We start from the raw sequence: 15,753 nt of genomic DNA on the forward strand, positions 1-15,753 counted from the left end.
GGAATAAAATGAAAAAGCGAGACTCCTATTCGCGGACGGAGGAAGTAAGTGTTTCAGGTGGAATTGGTAATATAGTGGATAACATGATTTAATATTTTTTGTATTTTTAAATTTTAGTGAATTGACATTTTTAGTTAAATTGTGATTTGATAATACTATAAAAAAATGAAAGAAAATGAAAATTGAATAATTGAGGGAGGGAAAATAATAATTTGACAGCTGATGAGACAGACAAGAGAAAATAAAATTCTCACCTATTCTGTAAGACATCTTTAATTACAATAATGCATCTCTAACTTTGGTCCAACACCTTTAGGCTCCAAAACAGATCACACATTTATTCATTACTCAAAATAATGTCAAACACTTCTCTGCCCACTTCATTAGATGCACACAATAATCATAAAAACTAATCTTCGACATTACTCACCACCAACACACACCTACATTGTGCGTGGATCATCTATCTGCACTTGTGGAGGATGTGTTACGCGGAGTCTGCGCGGTTTATCCGCTTCATTCTGTACTTCCACGCCACCTGGATTTGTCTGGCTGCACGCGTGCGCCAGTAGAGGGACCCGTACCTGCAGCACAAGTTGTATAGAGTTGAAACAATAAGATGGAGGTGCATCTTGTTGGGATGTACCAATTTAACACGTACATCTACGACAGTGGATGAGCCGCAAACTATTCATGAGCTACATATAGATCTTGATTCGAAGAAAACGTAGGCATAACAAATAGACATAAAGGGAACACCTTGCAATTTATCCAATGTATAGAGATAATTTTGCATGATTACTTGGAGATATTTATCGAATGGATTTGATGAGCGTATAGATTACCTGATGGCACCCTGAACCCGTGGACTTTTCAAGAATCTTGCGAACAGACTCGTCACTTCTTCAAGATCAGCACAGCGCAGGACAAAGGCTTCGACGTTTGTCAGGCACGTTACCTTCCTGTTGCTCAACAATCTAGGTCCCGGGATCCTACGCTTCACATCTGAAACATTAGAAAGGAAGGCACTTATCACTAGTTCAAGACAAGTTTAATGGAATTATAGGATGACTATACTCATCAAGAAACCATTCTTACAGCCACAAAAATGCAAAATACTACAACTTAGTAAGTCATTCTTCGGAGTAATTGAGGCCATAAGAGAAATCGATTATGTGAGGAACAGCTAGAAGGGAACAGTAGTTGCAGGTTTATACCTTTATTTACGGAAGAATGCTCGAGGCACCAGGTAAGAAGTTCTTCTCCACAGACACCCCCTTCGGTTAAAAAAGACTCACTCCCGTCTTCTCCCTTGTTCACCATCTCTCCCCGGATTATGAAAACCATTTTGTCAACAAGGCCACCACGAACCATGATGTTACTGCCTTTGATATATGTTTTAGTCTTCAGCTTCTCACGTATGGCGTCTATGATTGGTTCATGCAGTATTTGGAAAATCCGGACCTGTAACAACAGCAGATGTACAAAAGTCAAATATCTTAAACATGTGATACTAAACATTTGGTGCTCCTCACTATGTTACAAACTTACTTTCTTGACAAACTTGAAGAGATGGCACCTTATTTCTCGTTGCAGATCTTCTGGTAAGTTTTCCATTAGCCTTTCTTCGTTTACACCTCTCGTTGCAGCCCAAGAATAACGCTCTGAATCTCGAACTAGCCTGCATATGCATCCAATACAAATAAACAAACTGATTTTGCATGATGCAAGGCTACAACTCTTTAACTGTTTTAGCTCTTTGTATATAAAAATAGGCAGTTTGAAAAGTTAAAAAAAAAATAAACTTTGTTAGACAAATGAAATAATAACCATAACCATCCTTCCCATAACCACCCTTCAGAAAAATACCTTCGTAGATCTTCAGGCAAGCGACGATGACTCATCCACTGCTCAACATCACGGCGTCTGAGAGACATTTCTAACCTCCTGAAGGAAAAAAAAAAGGAATAAAATATTTAATTACACTGAAATAGATTGATTGAAGATATAAATCAAAGTTCCGTATCTCTCGTGTGAACTCTAGATCCATTTTCTACCTGCGCCCAAGAGCCTGGAGAAAATTCTGCATATTCCCAATAAGCAAAGCAAAAAGCAGGAGACCAGTCCCTATGATAGACATGGTGAAAAGAACTTCCCACTCAAAGTAGCTCGGAACTTGATTTCCCGCAAGGGTACTAATTTGCTTCACAAAGATTGACAAGATGGATTTGTGTCAGACGCAAATCGTCTCTACAAGAATAATGAAACTATGGTATATCCAGCCAATCATGTAAAGGAAAATTTTCTTGACAGTATAGATCTCCAATTAGGTTAAGGACTTGTGTCCGTTTCTCAAAATGTGAGGAAACATGAAATCAATATAGATATAACATGATGGTGCCGCATAAAGATACCTGGAACCCCCAAAACAACGAGTACACATATCTTTTAAGTAAACTTCTATGAGTGGTTAGACTGACAGCAGTCTCATAAATCCCAAAGTCAAAACCTCCTTTCCCGAAACAAGCACTTGCATTCTCATTGTTCTTCCACATATCCCAATCTTCACTATTCCCCGCGAACCTCTCGTTAGCATTTCCGTGTCCGCAGTCGATGAATTTTGTACACTCCGTAATGTTGCTGTAACTACAAGCGTCTCGAAAACATTGATTGACCCTCTGCACAGAAGTACATCTAGAGAAAGTCAACTGCACAGCCTTAAAAAGGAACATAATGCTTGAAATTTGAAAAAAGAAGACAAAGAATGATGCTCATAGCAGAGCAGTCGAACCTGTAGGCCAAAGAGATACCAACACGAGCCGACTACATGGCTTGCCAAAACAAAGGTAACAAGATTGATGACAAAATTTGCCCATGCTGATTCAAAGATGAAGCCAGTTGGAGATGGACCAGCAACTAAAGGTAAGAATCTCCACAGCCTTGGAATATACTGTATGAGGATTGCTGCTCGAAGAAGATTTTTTGCATAATTTGCACCAGATGCTCCAATTGAACCGGGTAAGACCAATAATATAATTATCTAAGAAAAACCAACAAATAAATAAACTTAGTTTAAATGGTTATAATGCTGGTCAGTGATATTGCTATTAAACAAGAAGATAGAGATATATTCATATGCAGAGATCAGATTAGAATATATTAATGCAGCAGATCAGCAGAACCAGGACAGACTACTTGCCTGTGGCAGGGGCAGTACAATGAAGAAATCAATAGCAAAGCATCCACGGAGATAATTACGAGCAATCAATTTAGGGTCGTCGACTAAATCTCCAGATCCAGCAACTCTGGACTCGGGAGCAACATAAGCTAGCCTGAACTGCAAAAAATGACATAATATCTTTACTTGTAAAAGATGTTTAGAGAAAAGGACGCATCACTACTATGTCTTTTGCCCGAAAAGCTCGTTTGGTCTGTAAGTATTTTGATTGCAAAGTTCTCCAAGGAGAAAGCGAGAGAAAAGTTTGTATAAGTAGGACTAAAATGCCCATTTTCACCAATCACTACTGTAATTGTTCGAAAGTTTAGTTAATTAAAAATTGAATCAATCTGAACCCACGTATCCTGTTTCCAGATAAGGATAGGAAAATTTAAGGATAATATAGTAGTATTAACTTCCTTTACATGTATTATATGACTAGTGCATGAGAATTAAGAGAATAAGATAATGTTTTTTTTTCTGTTGTCACAGTACAAAAATGATTGAGTACCCAACTGTACAGGCTAAACACATCATAGAACAAGGAACAGCAAAAGGATTCAATGGAGTGGTAAGGGTGCGCGAGTGCATGTACCTGAAGGAATATATGGAGCAAGTAAATGAAGTCAGTCATGCTTCTCAAGACGATCATTGCTGTTGTCATCGGCCAATTTAGTACTATGCACTTATTATCCTGGGAAAAGATAGTGATGTTCAGATTTATACGAGATGTGGGAGCTTATTTGTTACCTTCTGTATTTATATATAGAAGGTTACACATATAACTTTGGAAATGAAGACTAACACAATCAATTTACAAGATACTATTCTCACATTTCATAGCATCCAGTGAAGCTAATCATGAGAAGACATGAATGGAGCAAGATCAACTTGCTTTAAAAAGATTACCTGCTGCACAAATAACAGGAAAAAGAACAATGGGTCCAAAAAAACTGCAAACGAGCAAGCAAGGACAAAGAACTGGTTCCACCGTTGAACATGTTCATTGTGGGGGTTCATAACTGTTCCAATATAAGGGTACAGAAAGGACCACATTCTCTTAGCCCAACCTTTCCCATCTCCATGTATCATATTGTGAAACTGTAACAAACTTATCAGAATAACACAAAAATTAATACGTGAAATTTGTTAAGCATTACGAACTGCTCGACAATGTGCAAAACTTAGAAGTTTGGTTATCAAGAGAAATGTAAAGAAAGCAAATCATGCAATCAAGCAGCTGTAATTTCAACAAAAAGAGATAGCTTAGATGCAAACCACTTCAAGAAATAAGAAAAGAGGGTTTTTACATTGTAATGCTCCTGAATTCCGTGACATAATTTTTAGTACCTTTGCATCAAATATCTCTGTTTTTCTTGAAGGCTTTGTGCGCCCCTTAACATTGTAATACATTGGACATGTTGTGCAGTAAGGATCATTGCACATCCCCAGTTGCCCTGACTTCAAAAGATGCTCATTCATACCCCCATAATTCTCCGCTGACCAATCATTATTGGCAGCCCCATCTAGTTTGGGCTCTGTCGCCTTTTGGCGTAGTGTACCTTTGGGAGGTTGAAAGACAAACTCCTGGTTGCGGTTCGCATATAAAGGACTGCTCATCTGTGTATTAGGAGCCCGTCTTGGATTTCTCAAAGGACCGGTGAAACCCACCAGACTTGGCTCATATTCAGTGGAATCCATAGAGTTTGAAGGGACAGACATCGAAGCACTTCTTCTGGTTGACAATCCTCTACTACCAGAGTCATCCCCAGCATCTGACTGTAAGTATGCAGCTGGAAGCATAGGTATCTCATCTCTTTCATAAGAACTCATTTCTCAAATATACCTATTTGTTAACAAAACAGTTAGTTTTTTCGATGGTTGAAAGCTAGAAACAACTATGCTTCCATCCAACATCACATTAAAAACATAAAATCATGAAAGCTGAGGATTTGAAGTCTCAATTCCACATTTAGATTCATGGAGCTACAAAATCTATCATTTTTTTATCATACCATTCCTCTCTTGATCCACTTATTCATGTTCCATAACTAATTGCAGGGAACTTCCATGTTCAATCACTGTAGCATTGTGGAAAGAAAGAGAAAATCAAGTTGGCATGAAATTTTGCAATTGACATTCTATGATTCCTGCTTTCTCTTGTACCTCAACATACAATATTTCACTGTTTACATTACGAAATTGAAACAAGCAAGCACTAAAAAAATGAGGAAAAAGAAACAAAAAGCATGAAACAAGCAACTAGTATAACTCACAGTAGTAGCAGAGAGTGCAATTAAGCAACCATCACTATCCCTTATCACAGAACAGAGATTAACTTGACCAAATTGACTAAGAAAAAATCATGCAACCAAGCCCAAGAAAACGAACCCAGAAAAGGAAAATGGAAAATTCAACGTACCTGCTGTAGTAAGATGAGCAACGATTTAATCAAAACTCAAAATTCAGCTCACCATAGAGCATAGAAGTACTCCCAGAAGCTAAAGAAAATCAAAGTGGAAATAATGAAGAAAATAAAAACAATAATTGAGAGTTGAGAGAGAGTAGAAGGCGTTGATTTGGTATGACGGTCAAGAAATCTGTGTGGGGTTAAATATAATTTGGTAAAGAAGGACTTGAGGCGCTGACCCGTAAAGGGATTGAGACGATGGTAACACGAAAGAGAGTTTGCAACAAGTTGGCCAAGTCGTAGTCGTAGGGACAGACAATAAACACACACAGCCGTGCGGGTGGGTGTGTGTGTTGACCCCATTGTGTTTGTCGCGCTGTGAAGATTGGTGGCAACCTCCTTTGAGATTTTCGAACTTCAGTGGCGACTGGCGTAGAATACCATGCTGCATCTTTGTCGTCTCTGTCCCTTCAATCAAATCCCACTTGCGATTACCAAGCTTGTTCAACCTCAAATTATAATTAATAGGGCTATTTATGGCTGCAATTATAAGTTTATAACTGATTCAGAAGTAACACCGTATTCAACTTTCATCACTTTTTCAAAAATTTGGAAAATTAATTAAAAAAATCATTATTCAAAGGCAAATCATGTATCAAGCGTAGAATTTGTCCCACGAGCCACTCGGTCGGGTGGCGCTTGCTGTCTCTGGCGTGGTTTCACCCGGTCAATTGGAGTGGTGCTTGCATACCTCTCTACCCATCATATGATGCTTGTAGACCTCTCAAACTCTGATCACTTTCCAGTTTCATCCATGTTTAGCTTATGTGCTTGCCCATGCTCCATCCACAGCCATCGGTGTATTGCACTCTATGTCAAACAACCGTGCTTGCACCATTCTCTTTTTTTGGGGGCGGGGGGGATTTGCCTTTAAATGCCCATCAGCCCCAAGGTAGGGAGATGGCACAAAGGTCACTCGATCGGTCAAGATGATCCTCTCTAAAAGAAACGTCTTCAAGTTCTGATTTTATTGAGCATTCACATCTTCCTTCATGGCCAAGTCTCCACTAGCGTCGATGCATCATCTTGCTTCTGCTGTATCATAGCCCGCGTGATAAGTCTCCATAATCCTTCCAATCGAGCCTTGCAAACCATCCATGGACTATTTGATGTGTTTGTCTTCATACATGATTACACGTGACGTGAGCATGTTCATCTCCATTGTGCACTGTTGAGTTAGACAATGTTGATTGTTATTTCCAGACTTTGACAATGGCTTAGATTTTTATTTAAGTCTTTGCGATTAGACGGTTATTATTTTGAATTTGGTCATCACACTTTCTCAGATTTTGTTATACTCCACTTAGCAAAGTGTGAGCGTCACACAAAAAAAATCATTATATTTTAAGTGTTAATTAAAAATAAAATGACGCTGATTTATCCAAAATGGACCGATTTTGGCATCACAGCATATTTAATTTTGCCACGTGAATTTATCTATCTATACATCTATAAAAGGGGAATTTTGAAAATATTTACAGATTTACCATTTTAAATTAAAAATTACTACTACTATCATTTAATTAAAACTGAATTTTGTTTATGAATTTGTACATTACTACATTTCAACTGTCGGTTTCACATCTGTCGTTGAATGTGATGCATATTTAAGAATTGAGTATATGACTATTTAGATTACAATCGGCCGTTTCACATTTTTAATTTCAACTAATGTTTCAATCTATACAATATATAAAAGGGGAGTTTTTGGGTATTTAGGAAAATGCACTTTTAAAATATATATTTTATGTAGGGATAATTATATTTTAGTAGTGATCGAGAGTCAAAGTCAATTTTTACTACCCTAATATTTGTGTAGGAATAATTATATTTTAGTAGTGATCAATGATAAAAAAAAATACTACGATTTGGCTAATCAAGTTTAATTAAATGCAAATATTAAATTTGGTTCATTTTTAAAATCATTTTTCTATTTCAGCACAAATTTTGTTTGAATGAAATCCGAATTATATGGATTAGGCGGCTTGGCTTTTAAAAAACAAAATAAAATCGGAGTCAGAATTATTATAAAATCGGCTTGGCATTAATTACCAAATAAAGGGTAGTTATTTTGGCATATGGTGAAAAAATGAGCCGTTTGTCACACATATTTTGCAAGCCTACGTGTGGAGTGAGTGGGAGCCTAAACGGAGGGAGTGGGAGGTTTTACAAGGGTTACTTGTGATGGTTGTGCGAATTTTTGATGGTAGTAAATGCAGGTAATGAATATAGATCACGACACAAGGAATTACGTGGTTCGATTTACTGAGGTAAATCTACGTCCACGGGAAGAAAGGAGGGCAAGATTGTATTGCTTGATCTGGTTTACAGCTTACAAATACAGACTTGCTATATGTTATTTGATGTCTAGAGAGCTTCTTCCTCTCTTCCTTTTTTTCTAGTCTATCTGATCTAAGTTCTATTTATACATTGAACTAAGATCGTGGCTTGCATCACCACTAACTAGGTCGTGGCTTACATCATCACTAATTAGGTCGTGGCTTACATCATCACTAATTAGATCGTGGATGTCGTGGAGGTCATGAGATCCTGCATGGGTCCACCACTAAATAGATCGTGTAGTGGAGGTCGTGGAGGTTCTGCATGAGTCCACTATCTCCCAGTTCGGTTGAAAATTGAGACCGAACTGCTGAACTATTGCCGAGCAGCTTTTGCCGATCTGAGAGTAGAGCTTGATTGGTCGGCTTTTACCGAGCTGTAGGCTGGGGCCGAACTGATACTCTTCCTTGGGCTTTGGGCTGATGGGCCGTCACTGCTATTGGGCTTGTTTAGTACGTACCCCATCACTACCCCCCCGAAAAGCGAAGTGAATCACTTCGGCGAAGCGAGTCACTTCGGCATTCTGGATAAAGGTACGGGGGAGGCTGACGTCAGGGGACGTGCCTTGCGCGTGACTGCATTAAATGCGACAGTAAAATCCGGCCGTTGAATCCTGAAAAGGTGGGAGTCGAAACGGTGCGATGATTTTGAAATCTTCTCCGAATCTGATAAATACGTCCTTTCTTCATCATTTGAACACTTTTGCTATTGCTTCTTCTGCATTCTCTCTCTTTTGCGTAAAAATTTCCTTCCGCTTTCAAGAATTTCTTCAGAATTTCTTCAGACTTTCAAAGAGTAAGAACCATGTCTTCTTCTTCTTCTTCTGAGTCAGGTAGCGGTAGGAAAGGGGGTAAGGGGTCTTCTAGCCGGAAAGAATCCGGGGAGAAGACCGTAGAGTATTTTCACAGCATCTTGAGTAAGGATACTGTGATATCCTTACACGAAAAATATTTTTTTCCTGGGGGGAAGGTTGCGATTCCCGACGACCTTCATAGGGCTGACTCGCCGCCGGAGGGTTACGCCACCGTTTATGAAGCCGGCTTGGAATGCGGGCTTCGTTTCCCTCTTCCCCCTGCCTTTGTAGAGCTGCTAGATTTTTTTCAACTCCCTTTAGGTCAGGTGACTCCGAACTCTTGGAGGCACTTATCGGCCTTTGCTGCCGAACTGCGTAGGCTAGATAAGGATCTGTCTCTGAGGGCAATCCTTAATTTTTTCCAGTTTAAGAGAAAAGGATCTTGGTTTTACTTGATCCCTTTACAGCCTTTTAGGGCCTTCTGCAAAACCAAGTGGCCAAAGTGGCAACATCGCTTCTTTTTTTATAATAGGACAGCGGCTCCGGGCTTTCCCTGGAGAGGGCCGAAGTCCGTGATTCCTCATCCTCGGTTAGAACCGTTGAACGAGCTCGAGGGCGAGCTCAATAAGATTCCTATGATTAGGAAGCAGTACCTGGAGTCTGAGCTCGTCAAGGGCGACTTCGTGTTCGACTCCTCGTCTTCGGACGAAGAGACTGAGGGTGAGGACTTCTTTTTTGTGCCTTACTGCTTTTGTGGCGAAAACTAACCTTGCTTTCTTGCTTTTTGGCAGTGAACTTGCTAAATAAGATTAGCCGCAAATCCTCCGAGCTTAAGGAGCCGGAGAAACAGAAGGCTACCAGCTCGGCGCCTGATGCCGAGAAGAATCCGAAGAGGCAAAAGACCTCTTCTTCGGATCCAAAAAAGCCGGAGTCGACCTCGGCAAATAGGAAGGGGAAGACCCAGAAGCCCCCAAGAGCGCCGGAGAGAGACATCGTCTTGGCGCCCCCTTCGGAGCATGTCTGTGAGCCTTTTGCATGGCCAACGGACTTTGCCGAGGTAACTTCTCTTCTTGATTCTTTGGCTTTGCTTCTTTCCTGTATTTTTTGTGGCCCCTCGGTTGACTTTTTCCTTTTTCCATTTTCAGAGGAACGATATGCTCTCCAAGCTCGTCGCCGTTGAACTCTCCAAAGCGTCCAACGATTATGCTGAGATGCAGAGGAAGTTGGCGGCTGCTCGTCACCAGGCCGAACAGGCTAAGGCAGACTTTGAGAAGGCCAGAGCTGCTAGGATCTCGGCCCAGGATGAAGCCCAGTTTGCCAAAAACCAGCTCGTCATCCAGCGAGAGCAGACGAAACGGAGGGATGCTGCCGCCGTGGTTGCCCAAGGGGAGGTTCTCCGTGCTTTCGCGGAGAAACTCTTTCTGGGCAATCAATTTTCGGCCTTTGTCGGTGATCTGCTGAAACTGATGACCGATAATGCCGAGCAGGGGCCCGAAGTCGTCCTGCCGCTGTACGGCCGAGAGATAGCAGCTCGTCTCCAGAGTCTGCCGCTCCTTGAGGAGCTTGCTTCGTCCTCAGTCCTGCTTTCTGCTGACCGAGTTCGTAGTTGCCGAGCTGACCGGGACGAGAATATGGAGGCTATCTTTGCCTCCTTAGGGCCAGTTTCACCCGCTCCAATTTTCCACGGAGAGGGTGAGACCGAGCAGCTTGATCAGCAGACCGGAGACAGGCAGGCCGAGCAAGAGGTGCTGCTGATCGGTGATGGGGGCACCGAGCAGGCTGGGGGGAGCAAGGAGGCCGAGGCTGAAGCTGAGGCAGACAAGGAGAAGGAAGCTGAACCTCACCGAGGAGCCGGAGACGAAGCTGGCGGAGTATGATTTCGTCTCCCTTCTCTTAGTTTAGTTTCTTCCTTCTTGTAAAATGGCCTTGAAGCCCTCCTTGTGTAAAATTTTTTTTCTTATGAATGAAAAAATTCTTCTTTCTACACTTGTGTCTTCGTATAGCTTTTCGTACTCTCTTTTACTCCTGTTGTGGTTTACTACCTGCTCAGTAAACTGAAATGCCGAACTGACATAGCTGCTTTGTATTCTTAACTCTTAAGGAGCTGGAGGTACTTCACTGGAAGCGGCTGTACTCTTCCGCTTTAGACGAAGCTGAGAAAAAAGCCATAGCTGACCAGATGAAGAATGACGAACTCTTGGCTTGTTTAGTGAAGCTGGAGGCCGACAATAAGGACTTAGAGTCCGAAAAGAAAGATCTGGAGGCCGAGCTGAATACTGCCGTCGCTGAGAGGACTGCGTATGAGGATTTCATCTGCGGACGCGGGGGAATGAGCATATCTGAAGTTCAGAATCAAGTTGATGAACTGTGGGAGGAGCTTCATGTACTCCGGAGGAACAATGCGCTGGAGAGCTCGGCTTGCCAACAAGTTGTGAAATCATTGCGGCGCTGGGCTTCTCGGTACGACATCGTTCTTTCCCGGCGTCCTTCAATCGAGAGATTCCTTAGGCATTTCCCGCCAACAGATGCTCACACTCCAGCTCAAACCTCTGATCCACTTGCTCAAAATCCTACTCCAAATCAGCAACGAACTCAGGAACAACCGGAGACGTCAAGACGAGAACGGACTCAGGAGCAACCGGAAACGTCAAGACAAGGACGGACTGAAGTTCGTAGAGGAGCTGTGATTATGAGTGAGCAAGATCAACAAATGCTTCGTGAAGAGACTCTTCGCCGCCGAGGTGCCAGAACTTCCCGGACTCAAGGAAGAGGCGGTAGGTCGATCAGAGCATCTCGTCGACCTGCTTATTCTTCAGCTGCCCGGAACGCCCGAACTCGGCTTCACGAGGATTTTTTGAATAGGTGGCTCAACTTTAGCAACCGTGGACAGTAGAATAGTCCTTTGTAATAGCGTAACGCCTTCTCGTAGGGCAGCGGAGTTGTATGCCGAACAAGTTTTAATAAATGAAATCTTCATTTCGCTTCTATCACTGCGTATTTACAGCTCAGCGAAAAAATTTCATCGTGCTCGTCCTCGGTCTTATGAAGTAAACTTCTTTGACCGGACTCGTCCTCGGTCTTATGAAGTAAGCTTCTTTGACCGGACTCGTCTTTGGTCTTATGAAGTAAACTTCTTTGACCGGACTTGGTCCTCGGTCTTATGAAATAAACTTCTTTGACCGGACTCGTCTTTGGTCTTATGAAGTAAACTTCTTTGACCGGACTCGTCTTTGGTCTTATGAAGTAAACTTCTTTGACCGGACTCGTCTTTGGTCTTATGAAGTAAATTTCTTTGACCGGACTAAGCTTGTGTCCTAATTTGGCGAGTTTTATCGCTCGGATCGGACTTTCCCTTGTCCTAATTTGGGGATCGGACTTTCCCTTGTCCTAATTCGGCGAGTTTTATCGCGTGGATCGGACTTTCCCTTGTCCTAATTCGGCGAGTTTTATCGCGTGGATCGGACTTTCCCTTGTCCTAATTCGGCTAGTTTTATCGCGTGGATCGGACTTTCCCTTGTCCTAATTCGGCGAGTTTTATCGCGTGGATCGGACTTTCCCTTTGTTGCAGTTCGTTTCAGACGAACTGCTTGTTTCTTAAGCTGAATTGTGGTCTTGTATCCTCCTTAGAAGCTTGGACTCACAATCGTTGGCTTATATATGTTCTAAAAAGGGGATCAGCCTTCGAAGAACAAGATACCTCAGTAACATTTGTAAGAGACGACACGCACATAGACAGACAAAACGCACATAGACAAATAAAAAGGACGAACAAGAAGTAAAAAACAAAGAAAGCACATACCCCTAGGACCGAACTAGACACAAGACTGACTGACCGGACTGTCTCTTACAAATGGAACTTCTTGAGGTTGGAAATGTACCATGTTCGGGGTACTTGTTCTCCTGACATGTGGGTCAATTTGTAAGACCCTTTGCCGAGGACTTCTGACACCCGATATGGACCTTCCCATGTGGGTTCGAGTTTGCCCAGCTTTTCTGCTCGGCTTACTTCGTTGTTTCTCAAGACGAGATCTCCCACTTGAAATTGCAGCTTTTTCACCCTTTGGTTATAATACCGGGCTACTTGCTCCTTGTACTTGGCTGCTTTTATGCAGGCCAATTCTCTTCTTTCTTCGGCAAGATCTAGTTCGGCTCTCAGTCCGTCATCATTCATTTCTGAGGAGAAATTTAGAGTTCGGGGACTGGGTACGCCGATCTCAATCGGAATCACGGCGGGCGGGCGGCTTCTCAGGATTGAGACGTGGCCCCAATCGGTTTTGCACCGGAGTCCTTTGAATCCTTTCAAAAGGAGTTCGGCGAGGATGTCCCTGATCGCCAAAAGGAGTTCGGCGAGGATGTCCCTGATCGCTATGATCGGGCTTCCTCCTGTCTCCTCGGGATGAGCTGTCTAAAGACCGTTTGCGACGGTCTGCCTCATCGGCACGGGAGAACTGGTCCGCAATGTCCCACATCTCTTGAGCTGTTTGCGGACTGCATTCCACGAGCTTTCTGTAGAGAGCTCCGGGCAGGATTCCATTTTGGAATGCCGAAATGACAAGTAGATCATTGAGATCGTCTACTTGTAGGCATTCCTTGTGGAATCTCGTCATAAAGTCGCTGATCTTTTCGTCGCGACCTTGACGTATAGAAAGCAACTGAGCCGAAGTGATTCGGGCTTCCGCTTTCTGAAAGAACCTCCTGTGGAAAGCATCCATTAGATCTCGGTAAGATCTAATGCTGCCTTGGGGGAGGCTATCGAACCACCTTCTTGCGTTCCCGATAAGCAGCTCGGGAAACAGCTTGCACATATGGACCTCATTGAGACCCTGGTTCGCCATGTTATACTGATAGCGTCCCAGGAAGTCATGAGGATTCACTAACCCGTCATAAGTCATCGACGGAGTTCGGTAGTTCTGTGGCAAGGGAGTTCGGGTGATATCGTCCGAGAACGGAGTCTTCAATGCTCCGTACATGGCGAACCCGACATCTCTTCGGTATGGAGGAGATGGAGTTCTCCTGTGATTCCGGTACCGAGGAGGAACATGAACATGTCGGGGTTGAGGATTCTTCTTCCTGGAAGACACGGCACTACTGCGGTAGTGACTTTCATGTCTGGATGAGGAGGGAGAATCCACCGTTTTCGTCTCCGGCTTTTGGCCCTTTTGCAGGAAAATTAAGAACTCTTCCTACTTCTCGGCCAAAAACAACTTGACAGCCTCGTTCAAATCGGGCTGCTGGGAAGACTCGGTGCGATGAGTCTTTGAGCGGCTTGTTCCTTCTCCGTGAGAACTGGAAGTAGATTTCTCCCGAGGCTGTTTTCCAGACCTGCGGGCTGGACTAGCTTCCTCATGGTTATCACGGACGGAAGCACGGGTATTATGTGATCTGGTATGCATTTTTTTGGTGGAAGAGGATCAAAAACTCGCTTTTATCACAGATTTGGTTCTCTGTTTCCCACAGACGGCGCCAGTGATGGTTGTGCGAATTTTTGATGGTAGTAAATGCAGGTAATGAATATAGATCACGACACAAGGAATTACGTGGTTCGATTTACTGAGGTAAATCTACGTCCACGGGAAGAAAGGAGGGCAAGATTGTATTGCTTGATCTGGTTTACAGCTTACAAATACAGACTTGCTATATGTTATTTGATGTCTAGAGAGCTTCTTCCTCTCTTCCTTTTTTTCTAGTCTATCTGATCTAAGTTCTATTTATACATTGAACTAAGATCGTGGCTTGCATCACCACTAACTAGGTCGTGGCTTACATCATCACTAATTAGGTCGTGGCTTACATCATCACTAATTAGATCGTGGATGTCGTGGAGGTCATGAGATCCTGCATGGGTCCACCACTAAATAGATCGTGTAGTGGAGGTCGTGGAGGTTCTGCATGAGTCCACTATCTCCCAGTTCGGTTGAAAACTGAGACCGAACTGCTGAACTATTGCCGAGCAGCTTTTGCCGATCTGAGAGTAGAGCTTGATTGGTCGGCTTTTACCGAGCTGTAGGCTGGGGCCGAACTCTTTGGTAATGCCGAACTGATACTCTTCCTTGGGCTTTGGGCTGATGGGCCGTCACTGCTATTGGGCTTGTTTAGTACGTACCCCATCAACTTGCATAATAGAATTAAAGCATACCATTTTTACTCTTACCATAGGAGGAAAGCTTGACGCCATAGAACCATTCCACACCATGCTCAATGAGCTCGAGACTTCCTCAATTTCTTTGGTTGTCAAAGTATGTTGCATTCGTGTTTTTGACATAACCGCTGCTGGAGACAAAACCATTGTGATCAGCAAACAATGTGTTTTACAAGATCGTACGGTACGTTATTTTGTTGGTCGTCGAATGTCTGTTTGCAAAGTAATAGTAAATCATAAATTCTGGACTTTTCCTACAGGGCGTTAAAATCCAGGCTACTTTTCCACTGGCTTTGCACGCCCGGTTTGGTGGAATACTTAAGGAAGGGGGGGTTTCCGTATACGTTAATTCTAATGCGAAAGCGGCAATTGTTATATAGCACAGGAAATACTTGACGGCCACGCACAATATGTGGCGTTTTTCAGTTCAGCACTATTAAAAAGGTGCTACTATGTACACCCCTGCTATTGTTTTGTTTGTAGCATTATTTAATCATAAAACGATATTGTATTTATTCTTGAAATCCTACTTTACCTCATGAATGCGTAAACTGTTTTTACTGTTGAGACCCATGATTTATTGAGTATAAATAAATGTTTTTAGAATTGGATGATAGATAAAATTATTTTCGCTAAATTGTCATCTGTGCAGTTACAACTTATAATCTTCTATACACTATATCGCACTGCTTTGTGAAAATGATGGAAAAGCAAAGCTCTACACACCAAAGAACTTTATCCAGATATTGAGATTTCTCACCGAGAGGCGAGAGACGAGAGAGTCAGACCGGGCG

General features: G+C 42.5%; 1 protein-coding gene across 2 annotated transcripts; it reads right to left on the reverse strand.

Annotated features, from left to right (window-relative positions):
• Nucleotides 1-234: 234 nt before the first annotated feature.
• LOC121804984 (probable cyclic nucleotide-gated ion channel 20, chloroplastic) lies at nucleotides 235-6,104 on the reverse strand. Of its 2 annotated transcripts, XM_042204723.1 has the most exons (13): nucleotides 5,640-6,104; nucleotides 4,568-5,063; nucleotides 4,127-4,318; nucleotides 3,813-3,911; nucleotides 3,200-3,337; nucleotides 2,792-3,040; nucleotides 2,415-2,678; nucleotides 2,058-2,203; nucleotides 1,870-1,947; nucleotides 1,552-1,681; nucleotides 1,218-1,464; nucleotides 846-1,005; nucleotides 235-584 (listed from the first exon to the last, which is right to left on the reverse strand). In XM_042204723.1, exons 2-13 carry the CDS (start codon nucleotides 5,048-5,050, stop codon nucleotides 488-490), a joined length of 2,283 nt encoding a protein of 760 aa, XP_042060657.1. In that variant the 5' UTR covers nucleotides 5,051-5,063; nucleotides 5,640-6,104; the 3' UTR covers nucleotides 235-487. The 2 variants fall into 2 exon arrangements, with proteins under 2 accessions (XP_042060657.1, XP_042060658.1); XM_042204724.1 differs by lacking the exon at nucleotides 4,127-4,318.
• Between the last annotated feature and the right edge of the window lie 9,649 nt (nucleotides 6,105-15,753).

This window comes from Salvia splendens, chromosome 5 (assembly GCF_004379255.2).
Source record: "Salvia splendens isolate huo1 chromosome 5, SspV2, whole genome shotgun sequence".
NCBI classification, from domain to species: Eukaryota; Viridiplantae; Streptophyta; class Magnoliopsida; order Lamiales; family Lamiaceae; genus Salvia; species Salvia splendens.